This window comes from Orcinus orca, chromosome 10 (assembly GCF_937001465.1).
Source record: "Orcinus orca chromosome 10, mOrcOrc1.1, whole genome shotgun sequence".
NCBI classification, from domain to species: domain Eukaryota; kingdom Metazoa; phylum Chordata; class Mammalia; order Artiodactyla; family Delphinidae; genus Orcinus; species Orcinus orca.
Genome location: NC_064568.1, coordinates 89,350,353 through 89,375,107, shown reverse-complemented (window position 1 = coordinate 89,375,107; position 24,755 = coordinate 89,350,353). Strand labels below are relative to the sequence as shown.

The window sequence follows — 24,755 nt, the reverse complement described above, 5'->3', positions numbered from 1 at the left end:
CAGGAATAGATAATAAAGTTGGGGGGCAAGGATCGGGGGAGACAGGACACAATGCGAGCTGCAGATTGTTGCCCAAAACCAAGTACACATACTTTTCAGAAGGAAAAGATTACCATTCCTTCTGATTACCATTCATGACGAAAAAATTATAAACTCTATGAAGACTCTATTTTTAGTTAAGTCCTAGGATGAAATCTTACATCTGGAAGCAGCAGCGACATTAGATTTCATACTGTGAAGGAAACATCAGTATATATTGTGTGCCTGGTGTCTGCTGTGTGCTTAGGGATACAGATGATAAAGATAGGAGTCTCCCTGAAGGAGCTTACAGTGTAAGCCAGCATTTGGGGGACTAGGAGTGGCAGCAAAATAGAAGTTGTGGGGCTTCCCTGGTGGCGCAGTGGTTGAGAGTCCGCCTGCCGATGCAGGGAACACGGGTTCGTGCCCCGGTCCAGGAGGATCCCACATGCCGTGGAGCGGCTGGGCCCGTGAGCCATGGCCGCTGAGCCTGCGCGTCCGGAGCCTGTGCTCCGCAGCGGGAGGGGCCACAACAGTGAGAGGCCCGCGTACTGCAAAATAAAAAAAAAAAAAATAGAAGTTGTAGTAATTTACTTACAAAAAAAAGTTTTTCAGGAGAATTTTGGTAGTAGTGGAAATAGCATTTACCTGGTTGTAATAATTTGTATATACAGTGGCCTTTTGACATTTGCTGGCCATATCCTAGAGCCTTTGTGAATCCTCAGATTCCCAAACAACCTTATAGTTTATAATTACAACCCTAAATTATGCTAATAAAAGTATTTGAAAATTTAGAGTGGCACCTTCAGGCCTGTCTGAGACTGTGCACATTGGCAGTAAGAAAGCCATGTAAAGATGTAAAACACTGGGAAGTTGACTGTCTTCACTCTTAAGTGAGTCCATCCCATCTACCAATCTTGAAGTAATTTGGGAATTCCAAATCGTGTGTCACCAAAAAAGCAAATAGATAAATGTCCTGAACATCCCAGTTCAAACGAGTAGTAAGGATCTCACACTCATTTGAAAGAATTCTCACATTAATTGTGCATTTACCAAACAGCACACACTTCCAGGAGCAAGAAAAAAAAAAAAAAAGTCTGTTGGGTATTCATAAACAAGGTACACAGGTATTCCTTACTCACTGTGCTATAAAAGTCAAAACTGGCAATGATTGCTTTGAGAGCATCTGCTGGAAGCTTGGTTTCATGGCCTTCAGTCCAGGACCATGTTCTCTAGCAAGATGTTCTTTTTAACAGAATTCCACCACTGAAGGGACCAGTGCAGATATGAGTCTTGTTGTAATGGAAGTTTCCCTATATAACCAAATCTTCACCCTTAAAACAAAACCTAGTTAAGATAATGAGGGCAAGTGTAGTCAAAGCCTCCATAAAGTTTGCTTGAAACTTGGCTCTTAATGTCAGTTAACCAAACACTCTTATCAATAAAACCAGTAACCTTGGAATTGATCAGATTAAGCATTCAAGTCAACTTAATATTTAAAACGCTTTCAGATAATTGCCACAAAGCCTTATTAAATACATCAGCCCAATTTCAAGGTTGTCGTGTCAACTTCATCCTGACAGGCTTTTCCATATTCCATTGCTGGCTTTCTAACTTACTTTTCAACAGACCCAAATCAGAGTAATGAAAACAGTCAAACTGCTCATAAAATGTCACATTACTATGAGAGCACACATTATTTCTACAGATATTTTCTGTCAGTCACTAGATCACTACTCAAATGACAGCAGTGCCTGCCTGGAACATGCTTTAAAAATGACAATCCCATACTGTAAAGACTACTTCAGCAGTAAAATTTACTGATTTGTCCCTTTGATCTCAGCCTACAAAAGATACCAAATGTTACTCAGGAATAAATAAAACATTTACAGAAAAGAGGAGAAAAGGTTATATGCTTCATTTTGCTTATCAATGTCATTTCCAAGCCAACAATTTTATTAGGGGTAGGGGTATGGTGACATGCTATTTTTAGTTTGTAGGGGAGAAATGTGACATTTAGAACAAATGTCATAGCATTTCTTCAATAAAAATCCATGCTGTCAGCTGCCTAGCTCTAGAGAATTATAGAAAAGCTGTACTGAACCAAAAGAGAAGCAACAATAACTTGATTTTTAGCTTAACCCTCTCAGACCCAGGCTCAGTGTGGACCGACATTAATAACCGTTTTTGTTGTGTAGCTTGGGGACGCAGGCCTGTATTTGCACAGAGTGTTTCTTGAAAGAATCTGTTCTGTCTACTTAAGAAATGACCCTGTGTTCAGCCAAAGCTTTGTGACCTGTGTATTCAGTGAACCTTGAGGAGAAGCAAGTTCTTCACAAACAAAAGAAGAACTCAAATACCTACTAAAATAACTATTCTAAGACGAAAGCCAGAAAATGACTTTTTATTGACTGTAAACAGCAAAATGAGAGCAGCAAAAAACAGTAGAGGAGATAATTACTAGAATTTAATATAAAAAGAAATAGCATGTAATGAATGTAGTTCTTGTTATGGAACTTTTTTGCCCTTATCTCTCCCACTTTTTTTTGGCATCTGTTCACATTCTACCATGAAATATCTCTGGGTTGTTCTTTAACTTCTCAGGACAAGAGCCATATCTTACATTTCTCTCAATTCCCCACAGTGCCTAGCACAGTTCTTGATAAAATTATTGAACAGTTAAACCACTGGTTTGGGAAATGCGGTCCATATCTAATTTTTTAAAACTTTCTGGCTCTCCCTAGCATGCCACCCCCGCCCCCAAACACACACAGTGATGACTTTCAGGTTTTGCCATTTTTAAGGTTCAGATCCTACTCAGTCCACCCTGACTCCTTTGGGTAATAATAGTCAACTTTGCTGACAATGACCTATGCACTTTTTAAATAAGGATCGTTATTTCATTAAGTGAGAAGATGGAGACATCGGTGATTTTCTTAATGTTCTTTCCCCTTGCAAATAATCCTGTGCTTTGTTCATGATCTTTCCTTTCCTGCCTGTCTCAAAGAGGTTCCTCTCTTCCTTGACAAAGCTCTTCCTTCCCTTTGACTCTCAATCAGGTCTCTCCAGGCTTTCTTGGAATTCTGTCGTTTGTCCCCAGGAGTCTCGAGGTCTCCCCTATTCTGGGTCTTCTTCCTTTTTGCTTTCTGATGGGCCTAATAATAATCTCCACTTTAACCTACCTTCTTCTCTAATGCTAAACATGAATGAACACTCAGTAGGTCCCAGGCATTGAGCCAGGTAATACACATGGGTATATACACTTTCGAATAAGGTAGAATCCCTTCTCTTAAATAGCTGACAACTGCCAAACCGATTCAACAGGTAATCTGTTCTTTATATCACCTCCACAGTCATTCAGCAAACATTTCCTGAGTCAAATTCAAGTGACACAGTGATGGCTAATGACAGTCTTTGCTCTCAAGGATCTCATAGTGTATGCAATTCCCAGAGTCCATACCAGCTATGTGTCTCATTTTGAACTTGTACTTGTTTCCTGTCCCCAATTCTGAAGTGTATTTTATATGTATCCAGAATGCTTAATGTGGTTTTTCTTCGGTTTTGGTGGAAACATTTTGAAGGCAAAGACTGTTTTTCCAAAACTGAATTTTTTTTTAACATCTTTATTGGAATATAATTGCTTTGCAGTGGTGTGCTAGTTTCTGCTTTAAAACTGAATTGCTTTTTATCTTTCATGGTCATTGCCTAACAGGGGACCCTAACCACAGGGCCACCTCCTGCAGCCACTCAGGCTGTGGACTGTTCAGCTCCAGGGGGACCAAACACATCCCAATCTAAGTGGCTCTTGATGCTCAAGAAGTATTTTTGTTTGACTCTTGGGATGCCAGCAATTTATGAAACATGGTTTTGTTTTCTAAAAGGCATCCCTGAATCCTTTCTTTCTCCTACTCTTTTTAAACCCACCCACCTATGCAGTACATAAAGCCATGGGAATAATTCATACTCAGTGGTTCAGAAGTAGGTGATGTTTTGAAAATTCATTTTTATATGAATTAGATACATATGATTTAGTAATCTGTATATGACCCCAATTGTATTCCTAACCTGTTTTTTCTAATAGTGTTTGTTTTGTTTTGTTTTTTAACATCTTTATTGGAGTATAATTGCTTTACAATGGTTTCTTAGTTTCTGCTGTATAACAGAGTGAGTCAGCTGCATGTATACATATATCCCCATATCTCCTCCCTCTTGCATCTCCCTCCCACCCTCCCTCTCCCACCCCTAGAGGTGAACACAAAGCAACGAGCTGATCTCCCTGTGCTATGCGGCTGCTTCCCACTAGCTATCTATTTTACATTTGCTGGTGTATATATGTCCATGCCACTCTCTCACTTCGTTCCAGCTTACCCTTCCCCCTCCCTGTGTCCTCAAGTCCATTCTCTATGTCTGCATCTTTATTCCTCTCCTGCCCCTAGTTTCTTCAGAACCTTGTTTTTTAAGATTCCATATATATATGTGTTAGCATACGGTATTTGTTTTTCTCTTTCTGACTTACTTCACTCTGTATGACAGTCTCTAGGTCAATGCACCTCATTGCAAATAACTCAATTTTATTTCTTTTTATGGCTGAGTAATATTTCATTGTATATATGTGCCACATCTTCTTTATCCATTCATCTGTCAATGGACACTTAGGTTGTTTCCATGTCCTGGCTATTGTAAATAGAGCTGCAATGAACATTTTGGTACATGGCTCTGTTTGAATTATGGTTTTCTCAGGGCATATGCCCAGTAGTGGGATTGCTGGATCGTATGGTAGTTCTATTTTTAGTTTTTTAAGGAACCTCCATACTGTTCTCCATAGTGGCTGTATCAATTTACTTTCCCACCAACAGTCCAAGATGGTTCCCTTTTCTCCACACCCTCTCCAGCTTTTATTGTTTGTAGATTTTTTGATGATGGCCATTCTGACCAGTATGAGGTGATACCTCATTGTAGTTTTGATTTGCATTTCTCTAATGATTAATGACGTTGAGCATCCTTTCATGTGTTTGTTGGCAATCTGTATATCTTCTTTGGAGAAATGTCTATTTAGGTCTTCTGCCCATTTTTAGATTGGGTTGTTTGTTTTTTTGATATGGAGTTGCATGAGCTGCTTGTATATTTTGGAGATTAATCCTTTTTCAGTTGCTCTGTTTGCAAATATTTTCTCCCATTCTGAGGGTTGTCTTTTCATCTTGTTTATGGTTTCCTTTGCTGTGCAAAAGCTTTTAAGTTTCATTAGGTCCCACTTGTTTATTTTTGTTTTTATTTCCATTCCTCTAGAAGGTGGATCAAAAAGGATCTTGCTGTGATCTGTGTCATAGAGTGTTCTGCCTATATTTTCCTCTAAGAGTTTGATAGTGTCTGGCCTGACATTTAGGTCTTTAATCCATTTTGAGTTTATTCTTGTATATGGTGTTAGGGAGCGTTCTAATTTCAGTCTTTTACACATAGCTGTCCAGTTTTCCCAGCACCACTTATTGAAGAGGCTGTCTTTTCTCCACTGTATATTCTTGCCTCCTTTATCAAAGATAAGGTGACCATATGTGTGTGGGTTTATCTCTGGGCTTTCTATCCTGTTCCATTGATCTATATTTCTGTTTTTTGTGCCAGTGCCATACGGTCTTGATTACTGTAGCTTTGTAATACAGTCTGAAGTCAGGGAGCCTGATTCCTCCAGCTCCATTTTTCTTTCTCGAGATTGCTTTGGCTATTCAGGGTCTTTTGTGTTTCCATACAAATTGTGAAATTTTTTGTTCTAGTTCTGTGAAAAATGACATCTAATGGTGTTTTGACATGACTTTTTAACACTTGTTATATATATTGACAACCTCAATGGCAGGGTGGAGGTATGTGATTTCTTTTTATCAGTAAGCATTGTCATTTCTAACCATGGATTCTCAAATACAAAGGAAAATAATTGCTCTTGTATGGATTTATTTAAGACTGTAATGAATTAACCTAATGTCATTTGAACGTGGGTTGCTTCTGCATCTATTCTGATGTCAGTGAACATATGTCACATTTCTTCTGTTATGGCAGCTGTATAATCATCAATAGCAGTATTTTATATTAATCAAAATATAGGATGTCTCACCTTCATCTTTGTGTGCACATGGGGGGTTGGGGGGCGGGATGTCACTGTCTTAGCTAGGAACAGAATTCCTCTTAGGAAAGGAAATAGCTTTGTCTAGGAAACTATTTCGATAAGCAGTTTAATGGACAAAGAAAGAACCTGAGACCATGAATGAGAAGGAAAAAAGTTATGAAAGATAGAACTGAATGCTCGGCAGTAGAAAAATACAGGGAATTTTTCTCTCACTATAAACAGAAGAAAGAGTGATTAAAGAGGGGGAAGAAGTGGGGAAATAATTAATATTCAATTAAATAAAATAATTAATAATTAATAGGTGATTTGCATTTTCTTCCTGTGTGCCTTTAATCACAAAACTAAGTCAGAAGACCAGAGATTGGGAACTAGATGTGACCTTGAGAATGCAAGAACCCCAGATGCTGAAAGTCATATGGAGAAGGGCACTGTACTTTTTTTCACAAGACAAGGTGTGGAAGTTGGGAGCCTAGATCTGAAGGGGTAGCGAGACCCCAGATGACATCTTAGTTTCATATATATTCATTCGTGGTTTCCTCATCCACAAAATGGAAATAATAAAGGTGTATATATATATGGGTTGTCTTAATGATGAAATAAATTAATACAAGTGAAGAGATTAGAAAAGTGCTATATGTAGTATGCACTGGATGTTGCCATGTATGTCACCCATCCTCATTGTAAGCATGCATATAATAGAACGTTTGGGTGTGCTTTTCATGTACATGCTTAAAACTCAGTTACAAAGAAGGAATACATATAAAACCCATCCTAAGGAATCAAAATTGATTCAGTACCCCTTCTTTCTAACACCTTCATTTCTCCTTTAAATGTAAAGTATTTTATACTCCAAACAAATGATGAGTAATTTATTATCTATATATCAATATTATTTGGCTCCATGTGTCATCATGTATTTTAAAAGACCAGAATCTTATTAAAATGTTGATATATTTTCCAATCCATATACATTTGTTCTTCAAGAGAAAAAGTTGTGCTTTGTTTCTAAAGCAGTGGTGTAACTAGGACTCATTAGACATAACTTTTAAAGTTTTAGTCATTGGGCTCTTGTCTGCATGAAATGGAAAAGCAGCTTACTTGGAAGAAGTTAGCCTCAGCGGTTGCTAAATGCTGTACTGTGTAAAATATTAAAATACAGGGGTGGTGATGTTATTTTGAGAATGTAATTACTGTGTGTTTTGATTGCTTCCTTTTAAACCTTTAGGCCATTTACTGCTGACCAATTTTGGTAGCCATTTATGTTCATGAGAATTGGTTTACCATATTGATTATAATATATCTAGAAACTTAGCTATAAAAAGACTATAATTCAAATCTAAATAATCCTCTAGAAAAACATTTCCCCCTAAGTAATTGCTTATTTTACTTAATTTTTCTCCAGAATTATTGTTTTTAATCAGTGTGTTTGGGAGGCGGTAGTAAGTGAGTAACTTGAAAAAGCTGTAATATTTAATAGTGATTTCTTTTATAGTTGGGAGGGGACTTTTGAAATAAAATATTCTGTTTTAGCTCAGCTCAAGTTGGAAATGCAAACAGGAAACATGGGAGGACAAGGGGAATCGTTGTGACAGCAGGAAGGGCGAGGAAACTGACTTGAGAAGCTCGTGGAGAAGCCTGACCTCGCCCAGGACATCCAGTCAATCCCCTGACTTTCTCCTCTATCTCTGGACACCTTTCCAATCTAGTCTTTTTTCTCCATTCTCATAACCTCCCATTTTTGCACTTTTTACATTTTATTGTTATTGCTTCCTTCATTTTCTGTCTTGATACAATGAAAGCTCTTTAAGAACAAGGACTGTATCTGCTTACTGTATCCCTAGTGTCTAGGACATTTAGAAGGTTAATGAGTATTTGTTGAATGAGTTAGTGAATTCACTTATAAGTCACTTTGCAAGTTTGTGATTATTCACTATGTTCAAAAGACCCATTTCCCATGCCTTAGTATTTAGTCTTGCTGGGCATTAAATTCATAAAATCTGTGAGAAGGACAACCTGCCAGTATGTATCAGAGCTTTCCAAGTGTATAGAGGAATATAGTAAAAGAAACAGTCATGAATTTGGGTAAACATAAATCTATGAGGAGGTTCATTGCAGAACTGTTTGTAATAATAAAATGTTAAAAAAGAAAAAAAACCCTAAATATCCAGTAATAGGTGATGGATTAATAGATATGCTACACTCACAGGATATAAGGCCATGCAGTCACTGAAAATCATGTTGTAAAGGAATATTTAATGATGGGGGAATGTTTATTGATGTGTCAAAAATGGAAACAGTATGACGAGATACCATGTATCTTTGATATCAATTTTATTAATAATCACAGTATATTTGCTTAGAAAAAAATAAGACTGGTAACATACACCACAACATTAACAGTAGTTATCTCTAAGTGACAGAATCCTGGGTGATTTTCATTTTCTTTTTTGATGGCCTTTCTGAATTTTTTGAATATTTCTAAAACAAACATGTAATGCTTTTGTAAAGAAAGGTGGAAGAAAGGAAAGTTTTCCAGTGCCATTTTGTAGGGTGATGGGACAAGCCCATGAGGAAGGGATTGAAAGGTAAGTGGAAGGTGAGGAAGGGTGACCGTGTGTACAAGGAAGAGAGAGATCGCTCAACATTTAAGAGTAGCAGCCACCAAAGAATTTGTTTGGTGGGGTTAATAGAACTCAGAGAGCTAGAAAGGTGCAGAGAGATCCCTGGAACCAGAGGAGCAAGATCGGTATGCATACCTTTGTCATTGCTTTGGCATGGAATCCTCCTAAGAGTGTCAAGCCATGTGAAGTAGGTAAGAAACAGAACCCTGGTAAGCTTTGTCTAGGGGAAGGGTCTGCAGTCTGCCTGGGTGGGTTTTATTCAGCATAGGATTTAAGCACATTTTAGCCATATATTCCTTTGACTCTTAATATGTGTTTTGTTTTTTTTTTTTCCCTGCACCTTGTTCTTTGTTTCTGCAGTGATATTTTGAGAGACAGTGGGTAGAGTGGAAAGAGATGGGCTTCTGAGCTTGGCAGAATTCAGCAGACAGGAACTTCTTACTCTTAAGATCCTTACTCTTTCACCTCTGAGCTCTGTGACCTTGGACAACTTTGCTTCGATGCTCTGAGCAAGTAGTGTTAAAATGAGGCTAATAACAAGTACCTTGCAAGGTTTTAAACAAGATAAATGTATGTAAAGTCACTAGCGCAATGCCCTTCACAGTAATAGACAGCCAATAAATGTTAGCTATTGTTCTTAAGGTTGTATTTTCTTATTCTTGCTTACACAAGCACAGTATATCTTATAATTACAAAACCACTTGCTTGTGTTGTTTGTAGTTTTTAAAATTTTTTTTCTTAAGTAGTGTGAAGAAAAACTAGTCAAAATCTTTAAAAAGTTCAAATCTTCACCAGTAAAAGCAAGATGCCTTGTTGGTTCTGAGTGATCCTAACCAAAATCAATAGTGTGGTGATACTTCTATTTCATTATGACATCTACCAGTCACCTAAACTGGCCTTCCTGAAACAAAACAGTCTTTGAGAAATGCAAGCACATCACTCAGCCTTGTTATGGAAAACTGGCAGACACCTGGATGTGCCCAGAGGGACTGTGATTTCACTTCTCACTCCATAAGCAACATCCTTCTGTTGTGAATTAAATCTTCACAGTCAAAATCTGCGTCTGCATGTGCTTGTTTATTTGGAAAAGAAATGTTATTCAGAGGCATTTTATTTGTAATAGTTATGGAGCAGTATGAGAGTGAGCAACCTGAACATTGGTATAGCGCTCTTTCCACGTGAAGATTACTCGCCAGCATTGGTTTTTCTTTCTGGCTTAACTATCGTTTCCTATTACGACAAGGGACGAGTTATATTTTATACATACGTGTGAGTATGATGATTACATGTGCCGGTAACATGTATGGATATTGTATGTATGTGAATTAATGTATATAATATCTGAGGCTCTGCGTGTTAGTGAACTGGTTTCTGTTTACACAAGAAAATTTTTCTGGTTTCGCCGACCCTTACTTTATCCTAGAGGGTAAATGCTGTTCTCTTATCTCACATCCCAAGCTGAGTTCAGCATCTGGAGAAGCTTAAGGTCCCAGTGCATCAAATTATCGTGCTTAAACTGTTGTTTATTACAGTCCATTTTGTCCTGTCATTCCAGTGACAGAATGTCAAAGCTTTTCTTTCCGTTACCTTCAGCTCTCAGCATCTGCAGGGATCTGATGTGCTGTTTCTGCTTTACTCAGGGAGAAAAACTCAAATGCTCAAGATGAAGGCTACAAGACTGCAGGCACCGGTTAACCCCTTTGCTAAAATAAAGCTCAGGGTGGGTTTATGCCCTGCCGTTTCCCGCCCTGGACCACAAAAGCGCACTCCATTTTATGGATACCTGGTAGTTTCTTACATATTTCCGTCACTCTTCTCTTGAGTAGCGAATAACCACAAGCAAATCATGGGTGATAGCATTCATGATCGTATTGACAGGGTGAGTCTAGAAATTCAGTGCGCATTTCATCACTAAATGTTTCTACAACTATGTGGTCTGTAATCTGAGTGATTTAACTTGGATAAATGGGAATATTGTATCCTATAAAACTCAGTCTAGAATAGCGAAACATGCACACGAATTTCCCATTGAATGTTTAGAATCTTCAACTTCTAGCCTTTATTTTTCAATTAGAAACGTGTACCTAATTACGTATTTTTAGTTTTACATAACTGTAATCATATATATCATTATACATGATTTGTCTTTCCAGGACGAATTTTTGTCCTGCCAAAAGATGCTTTCATTTCTAGGATAGAATGCAACTTCTCTTACTCAGATAAGAGAAAATCTGCCAGCAGTGAAAAACACCACACTGATTACAGGCGAGCAAACATTTGTATATTTCTACTCAAACTCTCCTTTGGCCCAGGCAGCACTCTTCTCTCACCTGAACTTCATCAGTCACCTGCCGACTCATCCCTCTGCATTCATTCTTGTTTCCCTCTCAAATCTATTCATTCACCCAAGGGAAACTAGTATGCTCTTCTACACCAATAAATCTGATCATATCACTTCTCTACTTAAAACTGTACAATGACTTTCCATTCTTACGGAAAGCCCTTCTGCGTGTGAGGCTGGATCTCTCCCCATGCTCCCCCGGCCCTCTCTGCTCCGACCACACCTTGCCTTCTTCTTCTCCCTCAAGCAAACACCATTCCTTCTCCTGTGCTGTTTCTCTGCCTGAAATGCTCTTCCTGCCCTTCTTCACCGCATTAGCTCCTGGTCACCTTGCGGATCTCACCCCCAGAGCTTCCTCAGAGTACCTTCCCCAGACCTCTCTGACTAGGCCAGATCACCATCATGGTTACTAACAGGTGACACTCCTCTTAAACACACATCAGAGTTACCATTTTACGTTTGTGTCGTTATTTGATCATGGTTCATCTCCCTCCCTAGATTGTTAAGTTCCGTAAGAACAGGGACCATACCTGGTTTTGCTCACCGTGGTATCACTAGAGCCCAGCCCAAAGCCTGGCATACGGTACCTGCTCAGTGGAGACTTTGTAGAATTGAACAAAGACAACCATATCTGTAGTATATTCTATTTTAAGAAAGTATATCCTCAGTCAGCCTGGTTTACAGTTTTCACAGATATCCACTAGTTGTTTGTTTGTTTTTTATTGAAGTATGGTTGATTTACAAGGTTGTGTTAATTTCTTCTGTACAGCAAAGTGATTCAGCTATACATATATATACATTCTTTTTTATATTCTTTTCCATTATGGTTTATCATATCACATAGCATATTGAATGTAGTTCCCTGTGCTACACAGTAGGACCTTGTTGTTTATCCATTCTATATATAATAGTTTGCATCTGGTAACCCCAAACTCCCAACCCATCCCTCCCTCCCTGCCTCGGAAACCACAAGTCTGTTCTTTACAGATCTCCACTCTTTTTTTTTTTTTTACATCTTTATTGGAGTATAATTGCTTTACAATGGTGTGTTAGTTTCTGCTCCATAACAAAAACGAATCAGCTGTACATATACACATGTTCCCATATCTCTTCCCTCTTGCGTCTCCCTCCCTCCCACCCTCCCTATCCCACCCCTCCAGGCGGTCACAAAGCACCGAGCTGATCTCCCTATGCTATGCGGCTGCTTCCCACTACCTATCTACCTTACGTTTGGTAGTGTATATATGTCCATGCCTCTCTCTCGCTTTGTCACAGCTTACCCTTCCCCCTACCCATATCCTCAAGTCCTTTCTCTAGTAGGTCTGTGTCTTTATTCCTGTCTTACCCCTAGGTTCTTCATGACATTTTTTTTTCTTAAATTCCATATATATGTGTTAGCATACGGTATTTGTCTTTCTCTTTCTGACTTACGTCACTCTGTATGACAGACTCTAGGTCTATCCACCTCATTACAAATAGCTCAATTTCGTTTCTTTTTATGGCTGAGTAATATTCCATTGTATATATGTGCCACATCTTCCTTATCCATTCATCCGATGATGGACACTTACAGTGACACCTAATTCACGTAATTATCACTCAGTTGAGATCTTTCTTCCTTTGTATATTTGTTTTGTAGTCTGCAGTGTAGACTAGCCTTTTAAAAATTTTAAATCCCTGCTCCAGGCACGGTTTGAAATGCGAAAAGTTCCCTCTAATTTCACCCAGCATGGATTGGGTTTGAGGATATGTTTCCATGAGAGACAAGAGGGGGAGATTATTGACTTCCTAGCAACTCTTGAAAAAGATCGTTGCATTGAGGCCTGATTATTTTCATATCCTATATTTCCAGAACAAGAGATGTTTGGGGGGGAAAAAAAAACCCACTGTGACACCAAATGTATAGGATTTGTTCTTGTGATTTGGGGTTACCTTTTGCTTTTGTCCATTTGGGACAGTTCTCGAAGGGAACACTTTGCTTATCTGGGCAGTAGGTAGCATATGTGTGGTCTGTAAATATTTTTGTAGATCCACTTTAAACCACATAGACCTAGGCTTGAGAGTTTCAGTGAAAGATCAGTAAGAACCTTTGGCTTTGAAATGACATCTGAGCATCCTACCTTTTCATTTTCATTCCATCTTTTGGTTTCAAGGGAAAAAAAGATTCTTTGTTCACTCTACTTTTTGGATACATATGTGTTTTTACTTAAACAGTGGCTAATTCAGTCAAGAAAACAGCTGTTAATTAGAAAATGCAAGTTTAGGAAAAATAGGAGTCGATTATAGTACAGGGAGCCTAGGGGTTATGGTGAAGGTAGGGTCAAAGGTAGACAGAGGACATGACCTTTGGTGTTACCAGCTTGATTTGCCTGTCACAAGTGCAGAGTAATTACCTTACCTTTCTCCTCTAAGAGATTGTGGAAACCTTACATAAATGGGCCCATCCTCCTCCTGTACTTGACAAGGCTACATTTCTTTCTCCCCTCCAAAGGTAATGTATAAGATTGACATTATCAGAAGAAAAATAATGTTGGTTGCTGTTTTTTTCTAAACAGTAGCAGATAAGCAAAGACCATTTTCTAAGTAACAGTGACTTCCTGCTTCATTAAAAGGTTATTTATGTTCTGTGGAAAAACAGTATTTAAATGGTAGTTTCAACAAGCAAGTTGTATCTCTCTTTCCAATCAGTGTAGGAGATAAACTGTTAGCAATAACGAAGAGGTGCCCACTGAACTGAGAATATACTATTTGGAGATAAAGAACTTCGGGGTGGTTTTAATCACTTCCTGCATTTCAAGAGAATTTGTCCACTTAATATATTTATAAGAGTGATCTTAATTTCAGATTATAATGTTTCCGAATATATGTTTTTGAATGTACACATAAAAATTAAATTTAGAGGAAAGAGTCTCAGAAATAACTCTTCTGTAAAGCTGACTATAAACTCTGCTCCTCTGTTGCTTCCATTATGGGATGGGAGTAATTAAGCAGACATAATATAACACATAAAGGAATTTATTAGGCTTTTATTAAGGCTTGATCATTTGAGTTTCAGATTTTAAATCTCAAAGGGCTCATAATTGTTGTCATTTTCTACTAAAAGCCGCATTTAGAAAGAAGTTAAACTGCGGTGGAAAAGAAAAGATGCGTTTGAATGGAAAGTACGAAGTGCTGTTTTCATTACTTCAGCACTTGAATGTGAGTGCCTGTTGTGCCTAGCGAGAGGCTTTTAATCGGTAATAAGACACTGCTTCCCTGAGTTAATTTATGCTGATATTTTCTTGAAACCGTGTTACTTGCAGGAAGTAGACATTGGAGATGGAGATGTACCTTGGTAGGAAGGGAGAGATTGGTTTCAGACTCCAAAAATGTGAGCGACTAATTTGCCAGACCAATTTAAAATCTTAGAAAGGTTTTCAATTTGATTATTGACTCAAGAAACACACTGGGACAGTTCCAGGACTCGGCAGGGTGAATTCAGGTTTGTGACACTGAACAGCCGTCTTCTGGTTAAACAGTGTGTCCTTGCAGTTTTAACCTTTGTTTCTAAAAATTCTGTCTAAAAAATATTAGTGAGTATGGGATCTTGAGTCTTTAGGATCTTTTTTCTGCATATTAATTTGTTTGGTACTGAAATTCTCTCTGTGGATATTGTAAGGAACTGAACTTCCCTGACCCCACAAAATTCATTGAAATTTTGTCTCTCTGATTATGAGCCTTAATTTACTGCTTTCTCCCAAAAGTCTAGAGAACATCCGAAAGCCTTTCCTGGTGGCATGGTTGTCAGGACAACAGATAGGATATACCTGTCTCATCGTGTCTCCTTATGGATTCCTAAGTCCCCATAAAGTTGCATCTCTCTGGGGTCATGAAAGTAAACATCTCCCCAAGAGAGGCAACGTTTTAAAATGTAAGAGACCCTAGAACTGAAAACTTTGATGGAAAAGGGATAAACGGGGCTCAGAACTGTGAGATTTATTCCACTGTTTTGCCTAGAACCAGCCCTGGCCCAAGATTTGAGTTGGATGAATTCCAGTTAATGGAGGTTTTGCTCTAATGTTGAAAATAAAAACAAAACTGCCGGGCTCAGATTGAACATCACATTTGTAGTTTCCCTACCCCTTGTTTGCTTTCAAGGACCGAGAATAAGACTGTTGATGTCTCATTTACTGGTGTCACACCTAAACCCATCTATTATAATCCATCAGGGTGGACTCACTGCACACACACAGTGATATCAGGGTGTCTATCTCACAACACACAGAATTTGGCCTTAAATTCATGCCTGACGTAGGGAGCAAGCAAATGGCCCTTTTCACCTCTGCTCCACTCCTCATTCGGTCCTGCCTTATGAAAAAGTTACTTCTCTGGAGATGCCTGAAGCTGAGGCGGTGGTTTCCTGGCTCTGGTTCTGTCCACCTACTTCCTGGGGTCTGTGTAGTAATCCGTGCCGCCTCTCAGCCTTGCAGAGGCCTCACATACATCCCTCGCTGCTTTTGGGTTTTTTCTTTAAACATCTTTATTGGAGTATAATTGCTTTACAATGGTGTGTTACTTTCTACTTTATAAAAAAGTGAATCAGCTGTACAAATACATACATCCCCATATACCCTCCCTCTTATGTCTCCCTCCCACCCTCCCTATCCCACCCCTCTAGGTGGTCACACAGCACCAATCTCATCTCCCTGTGCTATGCGGCTGCTTCCCACTAGCTAGCTATTTTACATTTGGTAGTATATTTAAGTCCATGCCACTCTCTCACTTTGTCCCAGCTTACCCTTCCCCCTCCCCAGGTCCTCAAGTTCATTCTCTACATCTGCTTCTTTATTCCTTTCTTCCTGTCCGGCCCCTAGATTCTTCAGAACCGTTTTTTTTTTTTCTTTTTTTAGATTCCATGTATATGTGTTAGCATACAGTATTTGTTTTTCTCAGTAAGTTTTTCTGACTTACTTCACTCTGTATGACAGACTCTAACACCATCCACCTCACTGCAAATAACTCAGTTTTGTTCTTTTTCATGGCTGAGTAATATTCCATTGTATATATGTGCCGCATCTTCTTTATCCATTCGTCTGTCGATGGAGACTTAGCTTGCTTCCATGTCCTGGCTATTGTAAATAGAGCTGCAGTGAACATTGTGGTACATGACTCTTTTTGAATTATGGTTTTCTCAGGGTATAGGCCCAGTAGTGGGATTGCTGGATCGTATGGTAGTTCTATTTTTACCTTTCTAAGGAACCTCCATACTGTTCTCCATAGGGGCTGTGTCAATTTACATTCCCACCAACAGTGCAAGACAGTTCCCTTTTCTCCACACCCTCTCCAGCATTTATTGTTTGTAGATTTTTTGATGACAGCCATTCTGACCTGTGTAAGGTGAAACCTCATTGTAGTTTTGATTTGCATTTCTCTAATGATTAGTGATGTTGAGCATCCTTTCATGTGTTTGTTGGCAATCTGTATATCTTCTTTGGAAAAATGTCTGTTTAGGTCTTCTGCCCATTTTTGGATTGGGTTGTTTGTTTTTTTGATATGGAGTTGCATGAGCTGCTTGTATATTTTGGAGATTAATCCTTTGTCATTTGCTTCGTTTGCAAATATTGTCTCCCATTCTGAGGGTTGTCTTTTCATCTTGTTTATGGTTTCCTTCGCTCTGAAAAAGTTTTAAGTTTCATTAGGTCCCATTTGTTTATTTTTGTTTTTATTTCCATTCCTCTAGGAGGTGGGTCAAAAAGGATCTTGCTGTGATTTATGTCATAGAGTGTTCTGCCTATGTTTTCCTCTAAGAGTTTGATAGTGTCTGGCCTGACATTTAGATCTTTAATCCATTTTGAGTTTATTTTTGTGTATGGTGTTAGGGAGTATTCTAATTTGAGTCTTTTACACATAGCTGTCCAGTTTTCCCAGCACCACTTATTGAAGAGGCTGTCTTTTCTCCATTGTATATTCTTGCCTCCTTCATCAAAGATAAGGTGACCATATGTGTGTGGTTTATCTCTGAGCTTTCTATCCTGTTCCATTGATCTATATTTCTGTTTTTATGCCAGTGCCATACTGTCTTGATTACTGTAGCTTTGTAGTATAGTCCGAAGTCAGGGAGCCTGATTCCTCCAGCTCCATTTTTCTTTCTCAAGATTGCTTTGGCTATTCGGGGTCTTTTGTGTTTCCATACAAATTGTGAAATTTTTGTTCTAGTTCTTTGAAAAATGCCACTTGGAGTTTAATAGGGATTACATCAAATCTGTAGATTGCTTTGGGTAGTATAGTTAGTCATTTTCACAATGTTGTTTCTTCCAATCCAAGAACATGGTATATCTCTCCATCTGTTTGTATCATCTTTAATTTCTTTCATCATTGTTTTTTAGTTTTCTGCATACAGGTCTTTGGTCTCCTTAGGTAGGTTTATTTCTAGGTATTTTATTCTTTTTGTTGCAATGGTAAATGGGAGTGTTTCCTTAATTTCTCTTTCAGATTATTCATCATTAGTGTATAGGAATGCCAGAGATTTCTATGCATTAATTTTGTATCCTGCTACTTTACCAAATTCATTGATTAGCTCTAGTAGTTTTCTGGTAGCATCTTTAGGATTCTCTATGTATAGTATCATGTTATCTGCAAACAGTGACAGCTTTACTTCTTCTTTTCCGATTTCGATTCCTTTTATTTCTTTTTCTTCTCTGATTGCTGTGGCTAAAACTTCCAAAACTGTGTTGAATAATAGTAGTGAGGCTGTGCAACCTTATCTTGTTCCTAATCTTAGTGGAAATGGTTTCAGTTTTTCACCATTGAGAATGACGTTGGCTGTGGGTTTGTCATATATGGCATTTATTATGTTGAGGTAAGTTCCCTCTATGCCTATGTTCTGGAGGGTTTTATCATATATGCATGTTGAATTTTGTCAAAAGCTATTTCTGCATATATTGAGATGATCATATGGTTTTTATCCTTCAGTCGTTAATGTGGTTTATCACATTGATTGATTTGCATTTATTGAGGAATCCTTGCCTTCCTGGGGTAAACCCAACTTGATCATGGTGTGTGATCCTTTTAACCTGCTGTTGGTTCTCTTTGCTAGTATTTTATTGAGGATTTTTGTGTCTATGTTCATCAGTGATATTGACCTGTAGTTTCCTTTCTTTCTGACATCTTTGTCTGGTTTTGGTATCAGGGTGATGGTGGCCTCGTAGAATGAGTTTGGGAGTGTTCCTCCCTCTGCTATATTTTCGAAGAGTTTGAGAAAGATAGGTGTTAGCTCTTCTCTAAATGTTTGATAGAATTCGCCTGTGAAGCCATCTGGTCCTGGGCTTTTGTTTGTTGGAAGATTTTTAATCACAGTCTCAATTTCAGTGCTTGTGATTGGTCTGTTTATATTTTCTATTTCTTCCTGGTTCTGTCTCAGAAGGTTGTGCTTTTCTAAGAATTTGTCCGTTTCTTCCACGTTGTCCATTTTACTGGCGTATAGTTGCTTGTAGTAATCTCTCATGATGCTTTGTATTTCTGCAGTATCAGTTGTTACTTCTCCTTTTTCATTTCAAAATCTATTGATTTGAGTCTTCTCCCTTTTTTTCTTGATGAGTCTGGCTAATGGTTTACCAATTTTGTTTATTTTCTCAAAGAACCAGCTTTTAGTTTTAATGATCTTTGCTGTTGTTTCCTTCATTTCTTTTTCATTTATTTCTGATCTGATCTTTATGATTTCTTTCCCTCCGCTAACTCTGGGGTTCTTTTGTTGTTTCTCTAATTGCTTTAGGTGTAAGGTTAGGTTGTTTATTTGAGATATTTCTCGTTTCTTGAGGTATGATTTTATTGCTATAAACTTCCCTCTTAGAACTGCTTTTGCTGCATCCCATAGGTTTTGAGTCGTCGTGTTTTCATAGTCATTTGTTTCTAGGTAATTTTTGATTTCCTCTTTGATTTCTTCAGTGATCTCTTGGTTATTTAGTAGCATATTATTTAGCCTCCATGTGTTTGTATTTTTTACAGTGTTTTTCCTGCAGTTGATATCTAGTCTCATAGCTTTGGGGTCAGAAAAGATACTTGATACAATTTCAGTTTTCTTAAATTTACCAAAGCTTGATTTGTGACCCACGATATGATCTATCCTGGAGAATGTTCCATGAACACTTGAGAAGAAAGTGTATTCTTTTGTATTTGGATGGAATGTCCTATTAATATCAATTAAGTCCATCTTGTTTAATGTATCATTTAAAGCTTGTGTCTTCTTATTTATTTTCATTTTGGATGATCTGTCCATTGGTGAAAATGTAGTGTTAAAGTCCCCTACTATGATTGTGTTACTGTCAGTTTCCCCTTTTATGGCTGTTAGCATTTGCCTTATGTATTGAGGTGCTCCTATGTTGGGTGCATAAATATTTACAATTGTTATATCTTCTTCTTGGATTGATCCCTTGATCAGTATGTAGTGTCCTTCTTTGTTGCTTGTAATAGTCTTTATTTTAAAGTCTGTTTTGTGTGATATGAGAATTATTACTCCAGCTTTCTTTTGATTTCAATTTGCATGGAATATGTTTTTCCATCCCCTCACTTTCAGTCTATATGTGTCCCTATGTCTGAAGTGGTCTCTTGTAAACAGCATATATACAGGTCTTGTTTTTGTATCCAGTCAGGCAGTCTATGTCTTTTGTTTGGAGCATTTAATCCATTTACATTTAAGGTAATTATTGATATGTGTGTTCCTATTACCTTATTCTTAACTGTTATGGGTTTGTTTTCAGTCGGTATTTTCTGCCTAGAGAAGTTCCTTTAGCATTTGTTGTAAACCTGGTTTGGTGGTGTTAATTTCTCTTAACTTTTGCTTCTCTGTAAAGGCTTTATGTTCTCCGACGAATCCGAATGAGATCCTTGCTGGGTAGAATAATCTTGGTTTCAGGTTTTTTCCTTTCATCACTTTAAATATGTCCTGCCACTCCTTTCTAGCTGGCAGAGTTTCTGCTGAAGGTCAGCTGTTAACCTTATTGGGATTCCCTTGTATGTTATTTGTTGCTTTTCCCTTGCTGCTTTTAATATTTTTTCTTTGTTTTTAATTTTTGCTAGTTTGATTAATGTGTGTTTTGGCATGTTTCTCCTTGGATTTATCCTTTATGGGACTTCTGTGCTTTTGGACTTGATTGACTCTTTCCTTTCCCATGTGAGGGAAGTTTTCAGCTATAATCTCTTCAAATATTTTCTCAGACCCTTTCTTTTTCTTTTCTTCTGGGACCCCTATAATTCGAATATTGCTGTGTTCAGTGTTGTCCCAGAGGTCTCTGAGACTGTCCTCAATTCTTTTCATTCTTTTTTCTTTATTCTGCTCTGTGGTACTTATTTGCACTATTTTATCTTCCAGGTCGCTTATCCATTCTTCTGCCTCTGTTATTCTGCTCTTGATTCTTTCTAGAGAATTTTTAATTTCATTTATTGTGTTGTTCATCATCGTTTGTTTGCTCTTTCATTCTTCTAGTTCCTTGTTAAATGTTTCTTGTATTTTCTCCATTCTATTTCCAAGATTTTGGATCATCTTTACTATCATTACTCTGAATTCTTTTTCAGGTAGACTGCCTATTTCCTCTTCATTTGTTTGGTCTGGTGGGTTTTTACCTTGCTCCTTCATCTGCTGTGTGTTTCTCCGTCTTCTCATTTTGCTTAACTTACAGTGTTTGTGGTCGCCTTTTCTCAGCCTGCAGGTTTGTAGTTCCCATTGTTTTTGGTGTGTGCCCCCAGTGGCTAAGGTTGGTTCAGTGGGTTGTGTAGGCTTCCTGGTGGATGGGACTGGTGCCTGTGTTCTTTTGAATGGGGCTGGTTCTAGTCTTTCTGGTGGGCAGGACCACGTCTGGTGGTGTGTTTTGGGGTGTCTGTGGATTTATTATGATTTTAGGCAGCCTCTGTGCTAATGGATGGGGTTGTGTTCCTGTCTTGCTAGTTGTTTGGCATAGGGTGTCCAGCACTGTAGCTTGCTTGTCGTTGAGTGGAGCTGGGTCTTAGCGTTGAGATGGAGATCTCTGGGAGAGCTTTCACCATTTGATATTACGTCTCTGGAGGTCTCTGGTGGACCAGTGTCTTGAACTTGGCTCTCCCACCTCAGAGGCACAGGCCTGACACCCGGCTGGAGCACCAAGACCCTGTCAGCCACGTGGCTCAGATGTAAAGGGAGAAAAAAAAAAATAATTAATTTAATTAAATTTTTAAAAGTTATTCAAATAAAATTTTTAAAAGTTATTAAAATAAAAAATAATTATTAAAAAATTTTTTAAGTTAAAAAGTAATTTAAAAAGAAAGAAAGAAGAGAGCAACCAAACTAAAAAACAAATCCACCCATGATAACAAGCGCTAAAAACTATACTAAGAAAAAAAAAACAAAACCCAACAGAACCCTAGGACAAATGGTAAAAGCAAAGCTATACAGATAAAATCACACAAAGAAGCATACACATATACACTCACAAAAAGAGAAGAAGGAAAAATATATATCTTTGCTCCCAGAGTCCACCACCTCAATTTTGGGATGATTCGTTGTGTATTCATGTATTCCACAGATGCAGGGTACATCAAGTTGATTGTGGAGCTTTAATCCGATGCTCTTGAGGCTGCTGGGAGAGATTTCCCTTTCTCTTCTTTGTTCGCACAGCTCCTGGGGTTCATCTGTGGATTTGGCCCCGCCTGTGCATGTAGGTCGCCGGAGGTCGTCTGTTCTTTGCTCAGACAGGACAGAGTTAAAGGAGCAGCTGATTCGGGGGCTCTGGCTCACTCAGGCCGGGGAGCAGGTAGGGAGGGGTACAGAGTGCGGGGCAAGCCTGCGGCGGCAGAGGCCAGCATATCATTACAACAGCCTGAGGCACCGTGTGTTCTCCCGAGGAAGTTGTCCCTGGATCCCGGGACCCTGGCAGTGGCGGGCTGCACAGGCTCCCGGGAGGGGAGGTGTGGATAGTGACCTGTGCTCACACACAGGCTTCTTGGTGGCGGCAGCAGCAGCCTTAGTGTCTCATGCCCGTCTCTGGGGTCCGCACTGATAGCCGTGGCTCGCGCCCGTCTCTGGAGCTCGTTTAGGTGGCGCTCTTAATCCCCTCTCCTCGCGCACCAGGAAACACAGAGGCAAGAAAAAGTCTCTTGCCTCTTCAGGAGCTCCAGACTTTTCCCTGGACTCCCTCCCGGCTAGGCGTGGTGTACTAGCCCCTTCAGGCTGTGTTCACCCCGCCAACCCCAGTCCTCTCCCTGCGCTCCGACCAAAGCCCGAGCCTCAGCTCCCAGCCCCCGCCCGCCCCGGTGGGTGAGCAAGACAAGCCTCTCGGGCTGGTGAGTGCCGGTCAGCACCGATCCTCTGTGCGGGAATCTCTCTGCTTTGCCCTCCGCACCCCTGTTGCTGTGCTCTCCTCCGCGGCCCCGAAGCTCCCCACCTCCGCCACCCGCAGCCTCCGCCCGTGAAGGGGCTTCCTAGTGTGTGGAAGCCTTTCCTCCACAGCTCCCTCCCACTGGTGCAGGTCCCCTCCCTATTCTTTTGTCTCTGTTTTTTCTTTTTTTTTTTTTGCCCTACCCAGGTACGTGGGGAGTTTCTTGCCTTTTGGGAGATCTGAGGTCTTCTGCCAGCATTCAGTAGGTGTTCTGTAGGAGTTGTTCCACATGTAGATGTATTTCTGATGTATCTGTGGCAAGGAAGGTGATCTCCACGTATTACTCTTCCGCCCGCTTGAAGGTTTACTCCGTCGCTGCTTTAAGCTGCATCCTGGCCTCTTAGTCTTCACAGTAACACAAAACAAACACCAGTTTGTTTGGAGCCACAAAGAGAACTGTCCGTAGTTTGGGGATATATTCTTGATTTCAAGTTGCCACCTTTTCCTCTTTCCTTGCTTGTTTCTTTTCCACCCTAGCCCCTTCCATTCTCCCTTAACGGTTCTCTAACCAAATGGCCAAAATCCTTATTCCACGGAGGCTCGTCAACCACAGACATTTGTTAGATGAATATCAGGGAAAGGTATATGGAGTTGAGTTCTTTAGCAAATCTTTTTCTTTTTGCGGTACGCGGGCCTCTCACTGTTGCAGCCTCTCCCGTTGCGGAGCACAGGCTCCGGACATGCAGGCTCAGCAGCCATGGCTCACGGGCCCAGCCGCTCCACGGCATGTGGGATCTTCCCGGACCAGGGCACGAACCCATGTCCCCTGCATCGGCAGGCGGACTCTTAACCACTGCGCCACCAAGGAAGCCCTCTAGCAAATCTTATCGTAAAGTTTGTGGTCTTAAAATGAGGCTATTGTTTTAATTACTTGGGCTTCCGGCTCCCAGTCCTGCCCCACTAGCTCTGTCTAAATTATAGTCCCAGAATGGTCTATCCCAGTACTTAGCATTCAGTGCTGATCCAGGATAACGTTTTCACCAATCTGACTTAAGGAAAATAAGGACAATACAATACAGTAAATTTAAATTCACTATTTAAAAGATTCTTTTTAAAATCCCTTTCTATTATGAAATGATTGTGGTGATAAGTATTATATTTTCAAAAAACTATGTCCCTACTTGTAAAATAAAAAGTGGTTAACCTTATGAACAAACTGGGTTGGTTTTGTTTAATAGCTTTACCCCTCCCCCTCCGCAATTTTACTAGTGTCCCTGCTCTGTCTAATACTCCACGGCACCCACCATTACCTGCAAGTCCGCATGCTTCAGCACAACGCAAAGGCCTGGACCAGCCCCTGTCTACTTCCATCGTTTCCCACCATTTCGTATTCTGAACTAAATTGGCTGGATGGCATTCATTCTTAACAGTACTAGCCAGGTAAAAATCCATCAATGATGGCATAATATAAACTGGGAAATTTATATTCATAAACAGAGTCAAACAATTCTGAGTGCCTGAGATTAGCTCAGAATGCCCTTTCCTCTTTCATGGCTTCTTTTCTGCTTGAGCCAGCTTTCCCACTTTTTGTAAACTTTAACTTTTTTTTTGGTTTGGGTTTTGTTTTTGTTTTTTTTTTTAATTGCTGTTTTTCATAGTGGCTGCACCAATTTACATTCCCACCCACAGTGTAGGAGGGCTTCCTTTTCTCCACACCCTCTCCAGCATTTATTATTTGTAGACTTTTTGATGATGGCCATTCTGACTGGTGTGAGGTGATACGTCACTGTAGTTTTGATTTGCATTTCTCTAATGATTAGCTATGTTGAAACCTGATTAACTTGTATTGATCCTTGAAACTTAACTACCAGCTTCACCCTCAGTGTGCCAGTCTCTGTGCCCTACACCTGTGCTTGCTACTTTCATCAAGAGCATGAACACCTATTGGAAAGAATCTCTTTCTTACATCTGTTGCCATCACTAAGCTGGAAAGTTCCACGAGGAAAGGGATCTGGCTTCTTCATCTTTGTGACCTTTGCACAAACTCTGAAGACTTTCTGAACTGAAACAAATGGAACAGACAGCTAAGATGTGGTTAATCAGAATGGAAGCAAAACTTTTTTTTCCTCTTTCCCCAAGTGTCTCTTCAGAGGAGCAAACTTCTTTCCTGACTAAAGCCCTGTTGCATAGCAAGTGACTGTAGCTCTGGTGGCAGCAAAGATAATTTCTCACATCCCCTCCCTTCCACTTTCTGTTTCATGAGAGGGAGGGCCGCCTTGTCTTTATGTAACTTACTGGACCCTTCTGAGAATTTCTGAGCAATCACTCCACTCCTGAAA

The 24,755-nt window shown here is 39.5% G+C and overlaps 1 protein-coding gene across 6 annotated transcripts in view; it reads left to right on the top strand.

The window, feature by feature from the left end:
- The window catches only part of CDKAL1 (CDK5 regulatory subunit associated protein 1 like 1), a 654,793-nt gene that overhangs the window by 562,626 nt on the left and 67,412 nt on the right, over positions 1-24,755 (top strand). The window contains exon 14 of one of the 6 annotated variants that reach the window (XM_033434823.2): positions 10,392-10,433. The exons of the other annotated variants lie outside the window; for them this stretch is intronic. Within the exon in view, the coding sequence (XP_033290714.2) occupies positions 10,392-10,418 (27 nt within the window). The 3' untranslated portion in view covers positions 10,419-10,433. Of the gene's footprint in view, positions 1-10,391; positions 10,434-24,755 lie in introns of those variants that run through there. 6 annotated transcript variants of the gene reach the window in all.